Source organism: Doryrhamphus excisus, chromosome 13 (assembly GCF_030265055.1).
Source record: "Doryrhamphus excisus isolate RoL2022-K1 chromosome 13, RoL_Dexc_1.0, whole genome shotgun sequence".
NCBI classification, from domain to species: Eukaryota; Metazoa; Chordata; class Actinopteri; order Syngnathiformes; family Syngnathidae; genus Doryrhamphus; species Doryrhamphus excisus.
Window position 1 is genome coordinate 9,603,305 of NC_080478.1, and position 23,981 is coordinate 9,627,285.

The 23,981-nt window shown below is 39.3% G+C and overlaps 1 protein-coding gene across 5 annotated transcripts; it reads left to right on the forward strand.

Annotated features, from left to right (window-relative positions):
* stac (SH3 and cysteine rich domain) lies at window positions 1-23,725 on the forward strand. Of its 5 annotated transcripts, none has more exons than XM_058089912.1 (13): window positions 1-425; window positions 1,009-1,038; window positions 3,360-3,690; window positions 7,475-7,608; window positions 10,412-10,493; window positions 10,581-10,687; window positions 12,892-12,973; window positions 13,974-14,041; window positions 16,336-16,433; window positions 19,136-19,187; window positions 19,467-19,526; window positions 19,649-19,786; window positions 22,943-23,725. In XM_058089912.1, exons 1-13 carry the CDS (start codon window positions 312-314, stop codon window positions 23,039-23,041), a joined length of 1,395 nt encoding a protein of 464 aa, XP_057945895.1. In that variant the 5' UTR covers window positions 1-311; the 3' UTR covers window positions 23,042-23,725. The 5 variants fall into 5 exon arrangements, with proteins under 5 accessions (XP_057945895.1, XP_057945896.1, XP_057945898.1 ...); XM_058089913.1 differs by lacking the exon at window positions 22,943-23,725 and adding an exon at window positions 19,891-22,862; XM_058089915.1 differs by lacking the exon at window positions 19,467-19,526 and having other exon boundaries at window positions 22,943-23,713.
* Window positions 23,726-23,981: the final 256 nt, after the last annotated feature.

A 23,981-nucleotide genomic window follows, 5' to 3' on the forward strand; every position in this document is an offset into this window, starting at 1 on the left:
AGGCAGCGTGCATGTGGAGGAGTCTGCTCTTCAAGCACAAAGACAGAAGACTCCCTCTCAAGCCTCCACAGTTTTTCCCTTCACTTTCAGTTTGGACTTGTTAAAGACACCTTCTTCTGTGTTCCAATGAGATTTGGACCTCCTCCTCCTCTTCCTCAGACATTCTGGGTGACTTGGCAGAAGTTGCCCAGGTCACGGTGACTTTCAAGGCATGGACACGATGTAAACATTGGAAGATAAAACTGAGGGGAAGACGAAAGAAGAGGAGGAGGAAACAAACTCAACTTGTTATTTTTAGAGATAGACACAGGATGATCCCGCCAGCCAACACTCAGACTCAGGACGAAAGTGGGGGGAAAGAGGAAGAGCGGGACCAGAATGAGACTCCTAAATCTCCAACCAACACTGCCAACCAGGAGACCAAGGTAAGGGAGATGGGAATTGGGACTAAAATTCTTGAAAGGTTTGAAAAGTGCTAGAATGTTAAGGTAGTGCTTTAAAATGTAGAAATGTCTAATTCCATGTTGTTTTCAAAACTTATAGAAATGGATTCATTAATTAATTAACTTTGATATGATGAAGTAATTTAATGTATTTTTTTTATTTGACCTGTAGGCTGCTTTAACACAAACCCTTATTTTTCCGCACAAATAACCAAACGTATACTTACACATTATTGCAACTTTAAAGAGGTATAATGCACTGCACTTGTACCATCCATAATTAGCACTGCTAAAAGGACTCCAACCCCCCTGTCAACCAAATGTGGTAACCAAAATACAATAAACCGCGTGCCTGCTTGACGATCAACAGAATAGAATCAGGTACCTAATAAAATTGTCCCATGACGCAAAACGGGTCCTGAACCTCACTTTGGGAACCCTTGCTCAAAAGCACTATAGCTGTACCTCATTGCGAGGCTGTATATCATATGGAGTTAAGGTTCCCTTTCTAAAGACATGAAGTAAAGCTGTATTTGTTTGTTTTTTTTTTAATCCTTCCTGTAAGACGGTGAGGCCCGAACACCCCAAACGGAAGGTGAGGCGCCATGTTCGTGCATGTTGTATGCATTGCAATATATTAGATGATATACAGTAAGATAACTCTTAAGTCAGTCATTGCAATGCATTGGCTATTACAGTAAGGGCTTTTGTTGATTATTTGTTTGTGTGTCTGCATTTATATCATATATAATTACGTTTGATTTAATTTTACATGTTTATTTTTATTTTTAATTGATTTATTAAATTGATTTTGCATCGCTTGGGTGATTCGTCATTAAGCGTCCATGCTTGACATATAGAGAGCTGCATTTAGTGTCATTTAGTGAAAAGGTAGTTCATTTAATAATCATCTTTTGTCGAGAATATATATATTTTTTTAAATGTAACAGTATTTAACCATTGTAATTGAACTGTATTAAAAATATTTATGTAATGTCATTTCATTTTGACTATTAAGGGCTTTTGTAGATTATGTGGTGTGTCGCTGCACCTTTAGGTTTGCATTTCATTCGATTGTGTTTGTCATTAGGCTCCCATGCTTTATATACAATATACTGTAGAACTACATTTGTGTCTACTTATAGCTTAAGCATATACTAACTCTTCAGTATTAATGTTTTATCGCTGGTAAGGGTGCGTGTGTGCAAGTGAAGTAAATTGAGGACAATGTATTGTGTACATGTGTCCCAAATTGATTATTTGTGACCCACACAGCTTATTGATCGTCACCAACCTAACACTGCAATGATAAGCAGTCAAATAGTTCTATTTGCTGCAATATTATCAGACAAAAATAATGCTTTCCATGAAAATATGAGCGATCATCTTCTGTTTGTATGTTTTGAGGGTGGTTTGTGCAGCCTAAGTAGGACATAAAGACTCATTAGGACTTCTCCTCCACTCTTCATTTGCTTCAGAACAGAATCAATTCCCCACATAAGAGCCATTACAGCATTATTACAGTCGGGCTGGGATTCTTTATAGCGAGTGCAAGAGGATGAGATTAAATGAGAGGTTGTCAATGTTGGATATAATGAGATTGATCAATGCTTTGGCTGGGAAGCAGGCAGTGGGCAGCTCACTGTGTGACAAATGGTATTGATGCGATCAGCTGCACAGCACATCTTCCAGGTGGGGGACTATAGGTGATTGCATCAAAACGCACATGGTAATGTTAACGGTAATGGTTTTGAACATGCATCAGATTACAATTGAGGGCATCCCATAATCAGTTCACAGTTCCACATGTCCAAAAGGAGTAGAAAGAAGCAAAGCTTATTAAATTCTACCCCTCCATCTGGTACTTTTACAATCAGTAACTGTTACATTTGTTCACTTCCTGCTTTCCTAATATAATTTAAGTTTTTTAATGTATTTTTATTTATTTATTTTTTGTCACGTACCAAAGTACGAGGTGATATGACCATACAATGATATAATGTGTACCATAATAACTGTCAATATAGGGATATATATAGCACATCATGACTGGTTCAAGACTCTTCATCCTTGTATTTAGCAAACATCAACTGCTTGTATTGTTTCTCGAATTTCGTTTTTCTTGAATACTCATCATTGTGCATTCAAGAAACAATACAAGCAGTTCATAAAATACACAACAGTTAATGATGCTGATGCATGTGCTCCATATGGAGAAAAGTAGTGGCCCAATGTAGGGGTAAAAAGGGAAGAAAATACAGAGTATTTGCTCAAGCCCAAAACACCCTCCTCAAAAAAACGCCAACAGTGTTCCATTAACAGTACATAACTGACTTGGATATAAACCAAGCTACATTGATATTGTTATTGTCGTGGCTAACACAAAAAACTGTATCTGGCAGAGTAAAACAACACCTCACTAGCCGCTAGTGTCAGAGTCACACACAGACGGAAGAGTAGATACCTACCTCTCAATTTTGCTAAGAAGACTCAACAAGATGCTCGTTTGCTGTTAACATTTTTTAACTGAGGATTGAAGCACACACTCTGTGCTGGAAGATACAGCCACCGCAATGAGAGGGGACATTGTAAGTTCCGTTGTTGTTTCTATGCTGCTGTTGTTGAAGGAAGTAGCGTAACTAATGCACCTAGGAAAGATATGGCCAGTCTACCTTTTAGTAATAAGTGTTGCAAAAAAATTACTCTAAGCCAAAGAAAAAGCAAAACATGCTCAGAGTTAATCCTTCTGCCCTCATTCTGACAGCTCGCGTTAATCAGGTATTGCAACGCAACATTTTTGTGTGACTTTATGGGCATTGTTATAACAGAATTCCGAAATGTATGAAGTGTTCAAGGGGGGGTTCGACTTTAGAGGTTCCGCTCCAAATGACTGACCAAGACTTCCGTTTCTTTCAGTTGCAGAAGCTCAAGCGCTCTTTGTCCTTCAAGACTAAGAGCATCCGCAGCAAGAGCGCCGACAACTTCTTCCGGAGCAGTGGCGACAACAAGACGGAGCTGCTCTCCGACGTGAGCAGCAGCACGGGCCACCTCTACATCGGGATGGCACCACCACACACCACCAGCCTGCCCATCCCTCCGGTCCCGCCCGCCATTCCCTGTGCTCCTCCTCCCACGTCACGCTCCCAGACACGCAACCCTCTGCAGGTGGACTCGGCCGGGCACTGCTTCATGGAGCACATCTTCAAGAAGCCCACCTTCTGTGACGTCTGCAACCACATGATCGTAGGTACGGGGTTGATGTGTGTGTCTCTTTTGTTAGCTTTCTAGTCTGATTATGACGCAAGAGGCTAGCAGGCTTGATGTTTCTGGGTCTACATAATCCACACTGCTTCAGGTAACAATTTACCATAATAGATGAACTTGCAAGATTTGAGGCCGCATTGACTGTCAAAGCCAGTGCTTCCAAAGCCAAACAAATTTTGGCACAGGACTATGGTGCGTTTAAGGACTACTAAAACATTATCAGCGAAGGATAAAGACATAACATGAAAAGAAAATGTGTTATATACAGGGTATATGCTGTACATTTTACCTTTTCTATCCCAAAATTATGAATTATCAACAAGTTAAGGTGAATTTTCCGCGTTAAAAGGCCAACTGAAGATTTATGTGTGTGTGTGTATTTCAAAAATCCCTGAAATTGTGTAGCATTTCTCCTAAAAGTCATAATTATGAGATAGTCATGGGATAAAAAGTCACAATACTGAGATAAGAAAGTCCTAATTATGAGATTAAAACGTAAAAATTATGAGATAAAAAGTCATACTTATGAAAAGGTGAAAAGTCTTAATTGCAAGATGAAAAGTCGAAATCAAGAGATACAAAGTGCGCGAGACAAAGTGATACATACACAGTTTATATCTCGAAATTTACACTTTTTATCTCAAAAAGACTGTTTATCTCTTAATTTCTACTTTTTCCTCTCATAATTATGACTTTCCTATCACATAATTATGACTGTCTATCTCGTAACTTTCACTTTTTATCTCAAAGTCTTTCTTCTCTCATAATTCTGAATTACAATTGGGGTATTTTTCTTTCTTTCACTGGTGAGAACAGGCTTTTCATACAATTGGCAAACCTTTTTTCTCTCCTCTATTTTAAGCAAGTGTCATCATCATTACCAACAGTATACGAATCATTATTAATCCAGTCAACATTCTTTTTACAAGGTGCAGACAGGCGACACTAAACACCCACCTGCTTCTTGCATCACAGTCCCTTATTGTATGAAATGTCTGATGTGCCAGTCATACTGTATAAATAGGCTTGAGCTATATTGCAGCACATGCACTCTTTTAATGAAATAAACAAGAGGAAAACTAAATCAAAAGTATATACACACAGAGAGACACTGCACATGATGGAACATTACTCGTGTTTTTTTCTTTTTTTTTTTACAAATTCAGATGTAAACTGGTGCTTTATAAAAGTGAATTAGTATATAAAAATACTTGTGTGCTGACGGTGATATCGATTGCAGCAAGTTGCTAATTAAATAAACACCTACGTGGGCGAAAGGAAGCGTGTCTGACAGAGGGTGAAATGTAATTTACACTTGGAATAAGAGTATTTTATCAGCTTTTCGTGGAATAAATGTCTTGAATTAGTCAGGTTTTCTTGCTTTGGAGTTATCAGTGACTTGAATAAGATGAAAAGTACTGGGACATTTGATATTTTGTACTTAGGACACTTGATATTTTCAGGATAAAAGATACAAAAGGTTAATCTGACCCTGTAATTCTGTCCTATTACATTAATTCTCCTATTGAGGAGTATTTTCTGGCTTTGTATTTTAATAGCAAAACTGATATGGTTGAAAGTAATTAGTCTGCGAGCGCTTCAAAGGTCAGCGTGTAAATAGAGGAGGAGGTGGAGGAGTTATTGGCAGGAAGTAAGGATGTGTAGACTTGATTAGTGGATCAATGTGTGGCTATTCTAAGAAGAAATTAATAGAGGTTTGTTTGGAGGGTTATCCAAGACTATTCCCGAAAGAGCAGCAACCTCACAGATGTGACCATGTCACTGTGGAGTGGAAAGACACCTACACACACACACACACACACACACTCATGTCAGCATCCGCCATTGCCCAACTGTCAGTTTGTGATGCGCTAAGCTGCTAGTATGGAGGCGTCCCATTCTGCTCCCCGCATTGGAGTGAGTCAGACCAAACGAGCCGATGGACAGCAGCTTGACAAGGACATTAACGTGTGTGCGTGTGTGTGTGCAGTGAGACAGATCTGGACATTAGTTACAGTTGTTACCTAGAATGACACTCACTAGAGTGGAGTAAATGACATAAATGACAAAGTGCTCTGTTTGTTGGATGGTATCATGTCCGGGTTCTGCAACTAGCAGTCTGCGCTCTGACAAGAACGAGACAGTAGTAGGCATTGAGTTCTGGAGAACGATAGCAGATGTAACTGAGTCCCATCTGTGAGGATAATCTTGTTTGTTGATTGGCTGGAATAAATCATGTGTTCCTATGTTCTACTATTTTGTAAACCCACTTTCGTTACCCAAAATGGATCCCAATAAAGAGCTACTTTTAATGTGCAGTTTCACCTAAGCATGCTAGCTGTCTGACTTTAATTTAAGAGGTCAATCTGTTGCTCAGCTCTGTCAGCTTTGCTTCTGTATTGATTGGTCAGTAAGCACATGCTGTGGCCCCGCCCACACTGTGTGCGTGTGAAAATGTGCAAAGGAGCCATTGATTACTGGGGTCTGTTTACTAGAACAAGGACAGGCTATCTTTTTTTTCTATTATTAGCCCATTCTGTTCTTGCAATGTCCTTCAAAATCATGCAATTACAGTCAATTTCAGATTACAAAGCAACAAGGCCGAATTCTTTTTCTGCTTTCTCTGCACGTGTTGAGTGTAATGGGAGCCAATGCTGGAAGCTGGAACCTGACCCACCAGTTACAGTGAGAGGGGAAAACGTGATAAACGTGATCTTGATCCAAACCTTGTTGAGCAGCTGCAGATCACCATGACAAAGTATCAGTATCATTAAAGCACAACCTGATATGTTCCTTTAAGGTCAGATGACCTCACCAGATTTAGATCTTACAACAGTATATTAACAACGCAAAGACAAAAAGTATTCTTACTGTTTGTTTGTAACTCTCTAGCTGGAATTTTAGTCAATGGGATCATCTGTGGTAGTGATTCTGAACTGGTTTGGCTGCTCAATGACAAATGGCAACCCAAACTGCTGAATCTTTTTAAACTTAAAAGTTTTCAAATGTTTATTTGCAACACAACATGAGCTGCAGCGGTGAGACACTGTACGGTGTAGTATTCTCCAGCAGATATCTGTAACTGTGTGTCTGATGGATGGCACGTTAAAGCCCTACTCAATTTCCTTCCCCTCTTGGTCAACCTGGACATAGTCACCCATTAATATGGCACAAACCCTGTCACGGCATAGCAAGCGAATAGCACATGTTTTTTTTTTTTTTTTTTTTTTTTACCAGGCACACAGTGTTAAACATGAAAATGTGACCTGTGGTGATTTCAATACAAAAATACTTTTTTGGTATCATGTTTTACCTTCTTATCCTTGGATACCAGCCGTCATTACCATTACATATATTGTACAGTATGGTGAGTATACAGTGAGTACAGTATGGGGTGAGCGCAGTGAACTGTCAGGGGGGATCGCGAGAGGTTTTCAATGTTAGTGCACGCCTGTCAACATGTAGAAATGTATAGTACTCAACATGCAATTTGATTTTGGATACACTTGTATGCTGTCCATTTTGTTGTATTTTCCTGATTTCAGTTTCAAGTTCAGTGTGTACAGTACAGATAAATGAATAAATATTGTCAGTTTCTCTAGCATTTCAAATAGGGCGGGGTGTGTGAAAACATTTATGTGCCTTTGGGGGGACATGACAGGAAATAACTGAGAGTCACTGACGTAAGATTTAGTGCAGTTTGTGGTGCAAAAGCCTAAAAATGTAATGTGACGCAAAAATGTTTGAAGTCTTTGTATGTATACCAGGTACCACAGCCAAGCACGTGGTGTTCCTGGCGGGCAACACGGCAAAGCATGGCCTGCGCTGCAAAGCCTGCAAGATGAGCCTCCACCACAAATGTGAGAACGGCGTGGGACAGCAGCGCTGCATGGGAAAACTGGTGAGCACCTCTCTTGTGTATAATTAAGATCACTAGTCTATTTTAGTCTTAATCAATAGCACCTCTGCTGGTCACATCCAAGTACTGCACTCCATTTTGAATAATTTGTTTCAAGACCTGATTAATCTAATCATCAATTGATTCCACATTATCAACCAAATTCTTCATAATCAACAAAATAAGGATTTGCCACCAGAATGTGCTTATTCAGATGTCACACTCTACTGTATGTGTGAGTGTGTCAGTACATCTGTGACTCTATCTAGCCACCCGTCTTCGTCATCCTCCACCTCCTCCTCCACCTCATCGTTATATCATTCCCCTGCCAGTCAGTCGGCTAACTAATTGTCACACAGCACGCCACTGACAAAAAAAATGTTGACCTCTGCCTTGGCCTGCTGTCACCATGAGCCTATGAGGGCTTGCAGGATCGATACGATTGCAACCCTGAGCAGCTTTGTTAGAGTCATGTGACTGTGACACGCCAACAGATATGTCGGCCTCACCCTACAGGGTCATTTGCAAATTTACAATGCCGATTGCAGCATTCATAAAAAGAGAAGAAAGACATTGTAGTATGCATTAAATAGATTTTTTTTTTTTTTTTGTGGGCTAAGAACAATTGAATAATTTAAGTGATCAATAATCACAAATAATTATCAATTATATTATATTATTATGATAATGGAAGCTGACTTTCACATTAGATGTAATGCAGTACTGAGCTGCAACCATCAGAGGCACTGTTGAGTCAGTCTTAACCAGTTTGCTGTGAAAAGATGAAACCTTACTGTTAATGGACGGTGCCGATTTACTTTGGCAAACCTCACCTGACACATTATATCCATCCATGTATTTTCTATGATGCCTATCCACACAAAGGTCGCGGGTATGCTGGAGCCTATCCCAGCTGTCTTTGGGTGAGAGGCAGGGTACACGCTGGACTCGTCGCCAGCCAATCACAGGGCACATATAGACAAACAACCATTCACACTCACATTCATACCTATGGACAATTTGGAGTCGCTAATTAACCTAGCATGTTTTTGGAATGTGGGAGGAACGGGGAGAACATGGAAACTCCACACAAAGATGCCTAAGCAGATAATCAAACCAAGGTCTTCCCGATCATGATAGACTATACACAAATTATCATACATACATATATATATATCTAATAATTATTTTTTCTTAATTATTTGTTTTAAAGTTCATTCATGGCAAAAGAGGTGATACTCGGTGAACAGTATATCCTGTCAAGACATCTTTCCATTAAAGCGATGAGCGGAAGGGCCTGATGATGTGATCTGCTCTCAGGAGTGGAAAATGAGGTTGAGAGGTCAAAGCGGACAAAAATTTCCCCAGCGGGACGCAGCTCTAAATCCAACTCTAATCTTGGATACATCTGCAGGCATGCTTGTTACTCTTCGGCCTGAGAACCCTCACCGTCACCGTGCACCTGTAACAATCTAATGAGACCCAACAAAAGCCACGTTGGTGCACGAAAGCACTGCATCGTAATGAGATCTGTTTCTACAGCAACAACAGCATGAAGCGTATGGTAATACAATGACCCAAATGACACAGTTGACAAATCTGTCATCATTTTGTTGTTCACTATGCTTCTAGCTAAGGAAGCTGGTGCCAAAACACATGCACTGACATGACCCCCGCTACTCAGATATCAAGGTAAATAATACATGAAAAAGGATCCCAATTCTCAGTCACAACTTTAGTCTCCCACGTTTTCCACCGCTGAATGTTATCCGTGGAATAAGGTGATGATTTATGACGGCCATGCATGATTTAGGACCGTAATCGCTCTCATTCTTTTAATTCAGATGTAAAGCAATTTCAGAAGGTGGAATTCTGTGTGCTCATCCACATCATTTTTCCATTATCTTGCTCAGTAACTGAGACTATTTCTATGACGACATTTGCACTGTGGTCTTGGTGTGCAGCTATACCCATTAGTGAACGTTTAAGGCTTGCTCTGCTTGTCTCTGTCTCTCATTGTTTTAGTTAGAGTTTGACTTTTTCTGACCCGAACAAATCTCTCATCTCTGAGAAGTCATTTAGTCCCAACGCTTGTCAAATATACACGGTATTATTGCCGTTGCCTAAAGGGTTTTTTTCTTTTGCTTCTCCTGCTGAACTGTTGCATTCAGAAACATAAAAGTTTGCCAAACCATGCAGCCCCACTGTGTACACGGTGCTATTACTTTTCTAAGTAATCCACCTCATGGTGGTACGGTCTAAAAGGCACCACACACGGGACGCAACATTGCTTCTACTCCATTCATTTTCAATGAACTTGCTTGATAGGGCGACATGCGAAATTCACACAGTTATTTGACTAAAAAAGAGTATCGGGATATAAAGAAAAAAGCAGAGTAAACATATCTTCAAGTTTAAGCAAGTTTATCTTCAATACTAGCAACACCCGGTATGAGCAAGAGTCCTCAAGTAACCCTGGTCGCTTTTCCTCCTCTGAACAACGTTGATACCCCCAAAATTCCCTCCATATCTGACAGCGAATAAACCATGCAAGACTCGTACAATTCGGTCTGGATTTGAATGCGTTGCTCGTTGTCTCCCATGTGCATGGTTTGCTGTGCGTTGGCGATTTCGCCAATCATAGTCGTTTGTCGCCTCCCGTGTGTGGCGCCCATTAAGCTCCAACGTTACAAAGTTTGACAGGCCACGTCGGTCAAATCTTCCAATTATCCAAAAACTTGAAGGATAGACAGTCCAGTGATGCCAATCATTTCCTCTCTGTCTCTACATGTGTTTCTCTTCTTAGCCAAAAGGATTTAGGCGCTACTACAGCTCGCCATTACTGATCCAGGAACAGTACGGCTGCATCAAAGAAGTCATGCCCATTGGTGAGTAGCTTGATTCTTAATGAATGACATGCACGGTATTAACATTGCTTTCTCTCCAGCCTTTAACATTTTTGTGCTCCCTTACAGCTTGTGGCAATAAGGTGGACCCTGTCTATGAAGCCCTGAGGTTCGGGACGTCGTTGGCTCAAAAGGCCAAGAGGACCAGTGGTTCGGACTCTCCCCAAAGAAATTCGGTAAGAACGGACTAGAAGGTTGTCATTTGCAAACAAATTTAGACATTTTTAAATCTTTAGTCATGTTATGTCACGTTAGTGTGTAGTTCCTTCCTACAAAATAACTAATGACTAAATGCAGTAGAATCACCCTTGCCCTCTTTGCATCTTATTAGCTAGCAGACAAAATGAAAGTTTTCATGACAGTCTTGTAATAATGTTTTGACACAAACCCACACAAATCAGATAAGTTACCTATCAACTTCCCTTTCAAGTTACCAAATAAGCATTCCAAATGTGTGACAGAAAACACATCTCCACTCCGTGTGGAGCATTAAACTCCATGTAGCATACCCATGGACTCATAATGCCACACATACCACAGTGAAATTATGTCAAATGTTATTAAACATCCCATTCATCCTTGTCCTAACCTAACACTATGATGTCGAACACCCATACATCCGACTGTTGGTCCACCTCGGACACGTTGTTTATTTGGCCCCGCTGCCTATGACATGTTAAAGCTGATGGAGCAAATAGATACCACCTCTGCAGAGCCATAAACACTACCAATAAAGGCATTCTGGTCCAAGCAGTCTAGAAGGGAGCTGTTGTGCAAACGCTCATGTTACAGCCTTCAAGATGAAGTGGACTGATTATAAGAGCTGTGCACTCTCAGGCCACTTCTGCATCTCTACATTCAACGGTGGCATGTTTATATGAAAGAGGGCTAATCACTTTGGGAGGCTACACACTGGTAAAACTTGTTTTTTTCTCCTGCATTGACAATACAAATAGTACAGCCCTGCTTTTCATATGCGTTACATTCTGGGCCCACCAGTGAGTGGTGAAAATCCACGAGTAATTGCCCATACAAATGTCTATTTTTGACAAACTGCTCTCCTGCTCGCTTCATGTGGACATTCTACTCTTATTTCAGATCAGCATTTGCAATATGAGTGATTGTGGTAATTAGTAGACAGTCCATATTCCTCACAGACTTAGTAAACACGTCTACAATTATAAAATGCATAGGTACCTATAGGTATAGGTTTCACTTTTGCATCTCACTGCAACTATGGTGCGTTCAAGTTACGTCTTACTAACTGTGAAATCCCAACTCTTGATCAAAAAAAAAAAAAACATCAGTGAAGCGTAGTGACAAACTTAATAATGATGGGCCTTTTTTAAAAGACTTTTTAAAATGTATGCTGTACATTTTACCTGTATTATCAGGGATTTGCAGGGCCGTGAATGCTGAATCGTGAATGTGCATGGATCCACTGTAATAATAAAACATCCTTTCAACAGAAATGCTTGTTGCCAGGCAGGGTTCAATCATAACTGCCTCATAAGGTAATGAAAATTATCTTTGTGTGACATCACCCTTGACATCCCACCTTTATTGTGGGGACATGTTTGCTTTGTGTGGACATTTAGGATGAATTTCTTTTGTACTGTTACACCGTATGTGTACATCAAATTTTATGTAAATATATATAAATTTTGGAAATATGAACCACTATTCTATTCCAAAAAATAATACACAGTTACAAATCCCACCCATCGCACTTTGTTCGAAGGTCCTTGAATGCACCATAGTTGTGTCCATATGCTATCTTTTTCCCACGCTGCACGGATAGTCTACTATACTGTTTTTCTTTTGCTTCATATTTGATCCAAAATGCTGATACTATGTGGGAATGTATAAAGGTAAGGTTTGATTACATTATTGAGGTCTAATGTGCATATTTGTTGGGTGCACAACCTTACATAAAATCCATGCTAGTGTGGATGTGTGTGCTGTTAGCATCCATCAAACAGTGAGGTTATAATCTTCTCTCTGAAAAACAAACTCCAGGCTTGTACATGAGCCCGTCCGTGGGTGTAAAAAGGTTAGGGACTACTGTTCTAAAGTTGTGTTCCAACTTTGGTAGTGATTCGCTTAAACACCCTGAAGTTACAGTAGGTGTTGTGTTTTGGGTGGTGCATAGAGCTGTGTGAGAAATTTCAAGTCAAGGGTCAAACTCTGGGATTTAATAACAGCACCAAAAAAAAATAAGGGTTGACTATTATTGACTTTTCTCTTTTTGTGTGTAGCGGTTCAGAAGCAGAAGAGTTCTACCTTATCTTTGTGTGGCACAGCTCTTAACATCCAATTTTTCTTTGTGTGGAGATTTTTGGCTTCTTACCTATTTTTTCTTTTTGCCTTGTCTTTGCAGACCAGTGACTTGGATAATGTTCCAGAGGAAGCGGTGGCTCACAGCAGCAGACAGGAGCTGTCAAGAAAGCACAGTGATGATGGTGAGTCGTTGTTGGGTCTGAGCCATGTAGTGACACCGCGGTGAAAAACTTCCCACAAGGAGTCTGTCAGAGTTGTATCATCCATCAAACAAGCATTTACCCTTTTGTTTTTTCCTCCTGCTCAGCTGAATATGTAACATTTTGGGTTGGTGGTGCGGATGTGAAAAAATGAAATATACAAATCGACTGCTCACAGTCATTTGGGGCATAATAGCATGCTGTCTTACGTTTTTCATTAACAGTGGAATCTCGGTTTTCATGATTATTCTGTTCCAAAAGGTAAAAATTGAAAATGTACCCAAACAAAGGCAATTTTTCCATAGTAAATAATGTAAATTCAATTAATCTGCTTCAGACACACACAATTATACATAGAAACACATATTAACAATTAGAGAAAGAATAATTATAGGTTTCCATGCTGAAAACAATGTTGCTTATCATCACTATGGTCGTGGGTATGCTGGAGCCTAACCTATCTTTGGGCGAGAGGCGGGGTACACCCTGCACTGGTCATCAGCCAATCACAGGGCACATATAGACAAAGAACCATTCACACTCACATTCATACCTATGGACAATTTGGAGTCGCCAATCAACCTAACATGTTTTTGGAATATGGGAGGAAACCGGAGTACCCAGAGAAAACCCATGCATGCCCAGAGAGAACATGCAAACTCTACACAGAGATGCCCAAGCAGAGAATCGAACCTAGGTCTTCCAGATCTTTTGACTGTATGGCTAACCACTGGCCCAGACTTCCAGTATGAATACTAATTAAAGTAATTTAATTCAATTGTGTTTTCCACTTTCTTCATATGGAAGTGCTGGCACTTTTTTGGCCCCATAGCAGTCAGCAACACATTGAGTACCCAAACAAAACACTCCAGGACCGTGTGCAAAAACCTAGGAATTTTTTGGGGGGTGAAAATCATACACAAACTGCACGATAGGTTTGACTGTATCAATTTAATTCAATTTTGTGTTTATTTTCTCTCAGTTTTCACGGTTATGGAGAACGGGGCAGAGCATTACCACCCACTTGAGAGAACGCCCCACGACTCTGAGGTGAGAAACATTTGGAGATACAGTATGATCTAGTGTTTGGGTTTATGCCTGGAGACTTTGCCAGTTGGATACAGTCGTCATAAATGCTTTAAATACCCTGTGCCATTACCGCTTCAGTTCCCAGGAAATAGAAGGAAAACTTCTTTTTTCTTGCGGTAATAAATCAAATTGGAGCTGACATAAGCATTGGCCTGCACTGACAGAGCCAAGCCTTGACCTTACTGTTTGGATCTCTGCTGCTTTATTCTCTCTCTGAAGTAGAGAACTGAAGTAAGACAGGAAGAAAATCTTGAATCTCTATTATAAAAACCACCCTTTTCTTCTTAATGGAATTTGTTTAGGAGCTTCTCCTGGAGTGCAGATTTTGCTTACGTTTTTAGTTCAACATGTTTATCTCTGCCGTCTGTGAGAAAATAGACCACAGATACTAGGACAAACACCAACCAACCAAACAAATAACCATACAAGGCAAATACACAACTCTCTACTCTCCTCGGGCAAGCAATGGAGCAGTGCATCTGTCAAAAAGGGAAGTGACTTTCGTGTATCACGTTGCAGCGTTTAGTGGGTCGAGCTAGCGGCGGGGCTGTTAACGTGTCCTCTGACAGGTTTATTAGCCCCGCCTAATGGACAGACTGATGGAGATGCTGCAGGGAAAAACAATAGAGATGGGGCACTCAATTTCAGGAGCCAAGTGGGAACCTCAGATATAATAAGCTGTGATTACACTCACCCTATCAACAAAGAAAAATACTAATATTGAAAAAAGTATACTGTATATACGTATACAATATACAGTAGTGTGAAAAAGTGATGTCAAGCTAAATGTCCCTGCAAGGAGTGTGGTACTGTATGTAGCGAGCAGGCGCCACACTTAAACTGACACAAAAGAAGGACACCCACCAGTTTTGGCGCCAACGTTTCTCCGACAACTTCCCGTTTTAACATCATCGGTGAAACCCGGATCCTGTTTTTCACACTTTTGTTGACAGTGGATTCAAAGGAACAGATTGCAGTTCAACTTTCGCAGCTCCTTGGTTTATCGGTGAAGCGTAAACAAGATGCTGTGTGCTTTGTCGGAATGCCAAGGCTATATTTACAGTTAGAAAAATTATTATTTAAAAGCATTGAGGAGGGTTAGGATCTCAACAGCGTGGGTATCTTACTACAGGGTTTCCCCAATTTAGATCCATAATGAGTCACAACTCAACTGAGTCGATTAGGAGCAAAATGTTGTGTATTATTGACATTCTTGGCCCATTTGTTTGATTTATTTTTGTTGTTGTTATAAATTAATGTCTTCTGTGTTGTTTTTAGTTCATGGCATTTCAAATGTGGATTGAGCTATGTGAGGTTGCCATCTTTAGCCTGCGGGTGTTTTTTTATATAGCTGGCGACCAGTCCAGGGTGTACCCCACCGCTCACCCCAAATTTTCTCTGGGTACTCCGGTTTCCTCCCACATACCTACCAAAACATGCATGTTAAGTTAATTGGCAACTCTAAATTGTCCATAGGTATGAATGTGAGCGTGAATGATTGAAGTTAGAAAAGCAGCAGACTTCCGCCTTCTGTCGTCATCACAGAGAGACATGGCTTGCCATGATGTGTATGTGTTAATTACAAAACGTAAATTGCACAGTTAATGAACTAAATTAGTTATCGCCATTAACGTGCTATTTTTGACAGTCCTAATAAATAGTACACAAAAGAAAAGGGGGGAAAATCCATAAAACCACAATGTATCGCACTGGGCATCGTCTGATCTTTAGGATTTGGTTATGCAGTTCAATAGACACAATCACATTTTGCAAAAAAATGTTTGAAGTTAAGACGTAATCATATTTGACCCATGCTGACAACTTAAACACTCACAAATGTAAATTCAAACTGCATTTAGTGCCATTTAAATAACAAAATGCATATGGATAAGACACATGTAATTCTGATGTTTTGTTATCAGTGATATCTTTAAGAAGTCAGCCAGGCCAATAGCGCAATTAACATATATCGTATATTAGTACCATGAGAAAAATCAAGAAAAATAATTTTTTAAGCTTACTAAGCAAAGATATGTTTAAAAGGACAAAATAATAGACTTTTAGTTCTTACAGTGATAGCAAGTCTGTGATGTACTCACAAATATATGATCCAGGAGTAGGGGAGACCCCACAAGATTCCTGAGCTAATATGCCTAAGACTAGATCAGTTTCATGTTGTAGTTGTGTTCCTTGGAGTGCTGCGTTGAACTCACCTCTAAAAGCAAACCGCCGTGTTGTTTGTGTTTGCCGTCTAGCTGGAGGACAGCCAGCTTCACAAAGATGCACTCAAGCTCAACACCTACGTGGCCTTGTACAGCTTCACTCCTCAAGAGAGCCATGACCTGGAGATGAGGTTAGTTTGCAAACACAACAAACACAAACACACACACACACACACACTGTGGGCTCCCATGATGACAATACGTGGTGTCATTAGCACGTGCGGCGCCTGCACCAGGGCTGCAGATGACGTCCAGGTTGAGCCAAGATGGCCTACTTATACTTCTCCTGGTTGTTTTCTTTTGCAGACAAGATTGTTTCTTTGTCCGACAGCGAAGAGAGATGATTAAGAAAATAAGATTTTGAAAATTGTCGTTATTTTTGGGTTCATACGGTACATTGTATTGATAAGCATTCGAGGCAATCATTTAGTATTTTGTAGTTCATAGAGACAATCGTTTAGTACTTTGTAGTACGTAGAGACAATTCCTTTCAGATTTTATTGGCAGCCTAGATCTTTTCCTAGATTATTCCACCCATCCATCTTCTTTCGTTCCTAGACCAGTTGAGTGACATCTTCTCTCCAATCGCCCACCAATCACAGGGCACATATAGACAAACAACCATTCACACTCACATTCATACCTATGGACAATTTGGAGTCGCCAATTAACCTAGCATGTTTTTGGAATGTGGGAGGAAACCGGAGTACCCGGAGAAAACCCACGCATGCATGAGGAGAACATGCTAACCAGTAATCCACCGTAAAGCCCAGCTGAGAGACATAGTCTTTCCCTGAGGCCTCCTACTGGTCCTGAACACCAGATGCCCGAGCCATCTCCTCTCATATTTATAAAATATTATCATCCTATGGTGAATGAGATGATTTTCCTGTGGACAAAAATGCCTATTTTTGTAGAACAAAAAATGTTGAATGCAGAATTGCAAATATGCACGGATCCACAACTATTGTTCCAATACTTTTATCCTCCAATCTTCATGAACTACTATATAGTCTTCATTTTCAAAATGCATACATGTTGCCTACCTCTATTAAAAGTAGTCCCAGCCACAACTATTATCACCACTCCGACAAACTACGAATAGTTATGATTGATGAGCAATAATTTGCGACATACTTTGGAGACAGGAAGTACTAGTCACCATGTGTGGTCCTTCAGCTCAAGCACCCATTTGTTCTCAAATTACTCTGAGGATTTTAGGATAAGAGAGCACACTCTGACACTTACCGAGTCTTCCCCTTTGATGACAAATGTGCAATTTCTTCCTCTGTGAGTCCATGTTTTGCTCTTCCATCTTCCTGCTTTAATCAGCACATGCAACAAAAAAAAATCTTCACCAAATGATTGAATTTTACTTTGAAGTGAGGAAATCAGGTTTTAGAATACTTCCACTTTGGCATGCCCTGATTAAATGATGATGATGATAATGAGAGCTGCATTTTTTAGAGCCCTCTGTTGTATTCACTTACTTTTTGCAGCGCAGGAGATTTTAGATGTGGAAATGTTGTCTGTTTGATCTGAGTTGAACTGTGTTTTCTAAGAAATGGTGATCACTACCAGGATACCAGCACACTCTTAATCGAAACACAAGAGGTGGAAATGAGGGGAAATTACGTAAACCCGCATTTTGTTCAGTGGAGAGACGGCCCTTTACATTTTTTTATTGGTCAAACTTTGGCAACGTGGCTTTCAGCAGCTGCTTGCAATTACTGTACAGAACTGCGGTACTGGGATTGATGTTTTTCCTGGAAAGGAAGAATTACTCACAGTAAAACGGGCTGGTGCGAATGATCTGTTATAAAAGTGATAAACACCTTTTTTTTCTGACATTTGCTATTTTCATTGCTAGCATGGTGGCTTAGTTGGTGTATATCCTTTAAGTTCATTTTTTGAAACGTATTACAATTTCTAATTGTTGTTGGTGTTGGTTTTTAATGACGGAAAATAACTGAGAACCACCAGCTTGGTACAACAAAAATAATGATGGAAAATTTTTCAACTCGCCATTGTTAAAAAAATTTTTTAATTCATAGTATATTTTCATTTTTTGCAAGTATTTAATAGCATGAACTTGTAAAATTTGGAACAAGGTTTTGATATTACAGCTACTGTGAGAGCAATGTTAGCTTAGCTTAGCTTATCTATGCCTAAACAGAACCAGAAAAGAGTGGAACGTTCTTTCAACCAGCCATTGTTAAAAAGCACAATTTAAAGCTTTAAACTCATATGTCGGTTTTAATTTCACTTATGGCAAGGATTTTTGTATTTTTTTTTTTTTAAATACTGAACAAGGTAGTCCAGAAATTTTGAACCAAGTTAAGCTATTGTACAAGCAAACTGTAAAAGCAATGTTAGCTTAGCCTAACTAGTGCCCATAAAAGTAGTTTAGTACAACAATAAACATAAAAAAATATTGAAACAATATAGCCAATATTAAAAATCACAATATAATATTTTTATTTTCTCTTATTGCAAATATTGTTAATCTAAGATTCATCTAATAAATACATTTTATCTTAGCCTAGCCTAGCATCCATAAACATACTAGCTAATAGCAAACATACTATACATTCAACTAGCTACTGTTAAAAATCCAAATTTAAAAGTGAGTAAGATAAAAATGTGTGTAAAGAAATATATATATAAACATATATATTTATATTTTATATTATATTTTATAAATATATATTTTCTAGCAGCTATCCTGACAGCTCAGAAATGTATTTAACTACAGTTTGATTCGACCCAATACTGGATGACGGTAATCCTACCGTTTTAGCTGATTTCTTCTTTGTTTTGTTGTTTATTGCAGGGCAGGAGACAGAATATTTCTAGCTGATGACTCCAATGATGATTGGTGGAAGGTAGGCGTAATATTACCTTTACGCAGCGTGACTTCTTGATGCTATTATGAAAACTGAATCGTTTAGTAGCCATGAATCACACTTCCAATGTTTGCTCTTTCCCAAAAGCACCAAAAAATGAACCTGGAAGAGATAAATTGGTGGATTAGCGTAACGGTAAATGATGGGAGCAAAGCAAAAGTCAACACTGAGTGTATATGATGATAATAATGGAAATATTATCATCATATCATAACAGTTCGCTTACCGTGAACAAAATCCTCTGCTGTTTTTCATCAGGTTGTGGATGAACACAGACATCTGGCCTGTTTGAATACTTTCACAAGACACAACCCCCACGTAATACTACAGTAATACTGGAGTTGCTGAGCTTTTATCAGCACTTCTGAAAGATGAAAAAAACCTCCTGCGAGCCTTGCAATTCCCTCCTTGTCACTTATTAGTTGTTTGATGTGTTCCAGGGGGTAATTGAGGACAGGATCGGATTCTTCCCGGCATCCTTCGCGCATCAGCTGAGGGTGGGAGACCAGGTTTTTCGATGTAACAGGACGTTTATTGGCTGCAAGGAGCAAGGCCAGATCACACTGAAGGAGGGACAGGTACAAACAGATCACATGACTTTGTCATGATGGCACATTGGCGTTTTTTTACTGCAAAATTACGGCAAGATTAGGCATTTTCTGTTTGTGTGCTTTTTACACAGAACCCAGCCAAATTTTGTCACATCAGTGAGCTTGAATACAGCGATGCAGCATCATGCAATCAGATCATTAAATGATGTGTCTTGCATGATATACAAAATGGACATTTATCTCCTTTCGAAAGTACAGACACTTTCATACAGACATTGAGCAAATGTATCCATCTGTGGCTTTTATACAGGAACTATTGAAATTGGACATTGTTGCAACTGCATGTGCTCTCACACAGTGTCCCGCAAAACAGATAATTAGATGATGGAATGTATCAGTAACAGTGTCCCCTTTTACACAGCCAGTGAAAAGAGGTATTTTCTGTCTCACTGTTCCATATAAACAAGTTCCAGTCAGTAGCCTCTTTCATACAGACATCCCGCACATTCATCCACCTGTGGCTTTTATACAGAACCCTTCAAATTTTGATGTTGCAACTGTGTGTGCTTTCACACAGCATCCCGCAATCAGATATCATCTTATCCCCTTATCTGCCTTTGGCGGTAGTCACCCCTTTCATACAGACATCCTACAAATGTATCCATCTGTGGCTTTTACACAGGAACTATTGAAATTGGACATTGTTGCAACTGCATGTGCTCTCACACAGTGTCCCGCGAAACAGATAATTAGATGATGGAATGACGTAAAATACAGTATCAGTAACATTATCCCTTTTTACACAGCCAGTGAAAACAGGTATTTTCTGTCTCACTGTTACATATAAACAAGTTCCAGTCAGTAGCTTCTTTCATACAGACATCCTGCACATTCATCCACCTGTGGCTTTTATACAGAACCCTTCAAAATTTGATGTTGCAACTGTGTGTGCTTTCACACAGCATCCCGCAATCAGATATCATCTTATCCCCTTATCTGCCTTTGGCGGCAGTCACCCCTTTCATACAGACATCCTACAAATGTATGCAGGAGTGGATTTTTATACAGAACCCTTTGAAATTGGACATTGTCACAACTATGTGCTAACCCCGCCTTTGTTATGGCTCTGATACTGGCTCAGAATGCAAAAAACTTGTCAGGTCAACTTTGTCCCACCAATCCGTGTTGTTTACACAGAACAGCCGTATGGCAAAAAGGTGGAAAAATGTCAGGTTTTACAGCTGTTCATTGTACAAAAGGCTGGTGTTACCTATTTACCAATAAGAGTTCATTGTTTTTCTTTGTTAGAGCTTCTTGTTTGGACCAATGTGACATGGTTTTTGCAGTTTGGTGTGACTTCCAAAGCATTTTGAAAATAATTCCTGCACCTTTATACAGATCCTCACCAAGTTTTAATGGGTGTGTTTTTTCACGTAATCATGCCAACTGTGCCTGTCATACGATTTACCATTGCTGCTATGAAAAACAAGGCAAAAGTACTACAACCAATGTTTTGGGGACGCATTGATCAGCCTTCTTCCCCTCCCATGTGTTGTGCCCACCTATGTGACTCGTCCTCCTTCTTCAGAAGTTCTTTTCTCCCTGATGGATGTACCCACACATACGTACACGACTGATCCGGCAAATCTGCATGTAGCTTAAACTTAAATCAGCCATCCATTTTGCCCACATTGCTTGTGCCTGAGAGATTCAAACAATTCCCCAGTGGAGACAAAACCACTGAACACAAGATCAGACTGTTCCGAAAGAGCCGGGGGAAGCAGGGAACACGATGTGATCACTAAGGAGACCACAGGTCACATGAACACATTTTCTGGGTTGACTTGAGAGCTCAGCGTGGGCCAAAATCTCCCTCAATTTGGACATTTTTGAAGTCACAGGGTCGTTGACAGTGCAATGTTACAACTTAACTAAAGGGAGACAAATTGTACTTTCATCCACTATTGGCTTGCATGAGAAAAATCTAAAAGATACTCAGTATAATACGTTGTGGTTGTCAACAAAAGTTTTCCTAATTTTTAGTCGGAGTAACATTTTATATACAATTTATGTTAAATAGGGAAATGTGTAGTATTTTTTGACTACACAAGGATACTGTTTAAAAATTGATGCAATGTCAGCGCCCCCTCTGCTGGACAAACTGTGTAATGCAACATTTTGCAGCATCCTCCTGCAAACTGGGATTTGATGACCTATTGTATCTCAATATTCTGCAATACTTCCAACTATTTCAAACTACCACGTGGCCAACAGAAAACATGCTGGCTCTTACATAAAAATACATTTATTCGCTCAACTTTGTGTTTGTTGAATGGGTGTTTTGTAGCTGGAAATGACAAATTATTTTTTTACATTTTGATCAAATATTCCATGTTAAAATTATTCAGAGCATACCATACTTAATTCATATTTTAACTTTAAATGTATATAGAGAATCAAGGACAATTCCTCATGTTATTGATACATTCAGCCTTCTCTTGTTACATTGTGCGCTATTTTCCCAGTTTATCTTTTTTTTGCTTTATTTTAGTTCTACAATGCCAATAAAAAAGAACTACAGGCCACACTTGGGGGGCCCCTGCTCTAGATTATTGTAGAAATTAGCCGTATTCTTCAAACGACTGCAGGTATGGGAAGCATTTTCACAATTTAACTTAGAATGTAGCCAGTGTATGAATAATTTTGGGCTTAATTGTACTTGTCATGTAAATGTGATAAAATCACTTTGTTGTGACCAGTGGGCGGTTAAAGGGTTTGTTTTTATTAAAATTAGCAGCATAAACATGTTTAGTAAAAGGGTTTTGAGCATGTAAACAAAAATATAGTGGTGTACTTCTTGTTAGCATAAACATAATACACATTAATATGTGTACAATAATTACTTTTTGTGGTTCAAAGCCACCTCTCACAATAAAGAAATATATTTTGTTATTATTATTATTATATGCTGAAAAAATATTGTAATAATCACAATTTTTCTTTCTACTTTTGTGACTTTTTCCACATTTTATATCATTATTTGTACCATCATTGCCTTTTCTCAGTGATTGGCTGTTTGTAATCAAATGGATCTGCTGCTTTACAGTGAGACATTGTAACTTTCCAAATTTGATTCATAACCCCATAAATGATTATTCTTATTCATCATCTGTCTTTTGCCAGATTTGTGTCAGCAGTGAGGGGGACAACAACGGCTTCATCATGGTGGAGAGCGGAAAGAAGCGAGGCTTTGTGCCCTGCGATGTCCTTGACATCATGTAAGGGCCAAGAAGCCACTAAAACAAAGAGAAGGTAGAATGTGATGCCATGGAGGTGAGACACGGTGGAAGCTACTGACTGCATCTGAAAGGTCACAGGAGGGCACGTCTTGCAAATAAAAGCACTGCTCTCTGTTGGCCAACCATCACTGGATTTAAGTTATACAGCTGCCTGCTTTTTGAGCATCATTGGACTCATTTCTTACATTCTATTACAAGGTTTAAGTACATTGCACACACAAGGTTGGCAGTTCAAGTCCAGCCAATGATAATGCAAGAGACTCTATAAGAAAGTCTATAATGGATTTCTGATCCTCAGAGAAGCACCAAAAGATCTGTCCACAGTAAAGACCCGATGTCCGTTTTCCATAAGTTGACCTTTGACTTGAGTTTTGATTCTTGCACAAGTTTATTGCTATGGTATAGACATAAACTACAAAGGGATGTTTATTCTGGTTTTAATGCTTGAACACCAGTGGAAGCGAGTGCAGTCATCTAGCGTGTGGAAACGTTTTGTTTGAGTCCTTCTGAATAAAGATTGTGTATAAGAAGTTATAATATATATTATGCAGCGAGTTGTCCACCAGCTCTGCAGAATGTAGAATATATTGTACATAGTGTATGTAAAATATTAAAATTCTTTATCACACTGTTTCTTTGTGTTCTGAACCTGCATTATGTTTTGAGTGCAGTATTTTGATGTTTTAGATAGCCGACAGGGAATTTAATAAAGGTAGGGTGTTTAATTAGAGAAGAAGACTTTATGCTTTTCATAATATTTAACCATCAATTCTGTATTTATGTATAAATGTAGAAATAATCACCACCAGAATTTAAGGACATTCACACTTATTACAAGTAAGGTGTTCATTAGAGAGGGGATCTTCATTATTTTCTACTTGCAAAAATAAATGTTTTTAATATTTAACCACTAATGTATTTCT

Bases quoted from the DNA above. Each gene is read 5' to 3' on its own strand.
- stac (XM_058089912.1), top strand. From the start codon at position 312: ATGATCCCGCCAGCCAACACTCAGACTCAGGACGAAAGTGGGGGGAAA. The intron at 7,609-10,411 runs GTGAGCACCTCT...TTCTCTTCTTAG, and splicing joins AGCGCTGCATGGGAAAACTG to CCAAAAGGATTTAGGCGCTA. The intron at 10,494-10,580 runs GTGAGTAGCTTG...GCTCCCTTACAG, and splicing joins CAAAGAAGTCATGCCCATTG to CTTGTGGCAATAAGGTGGAC.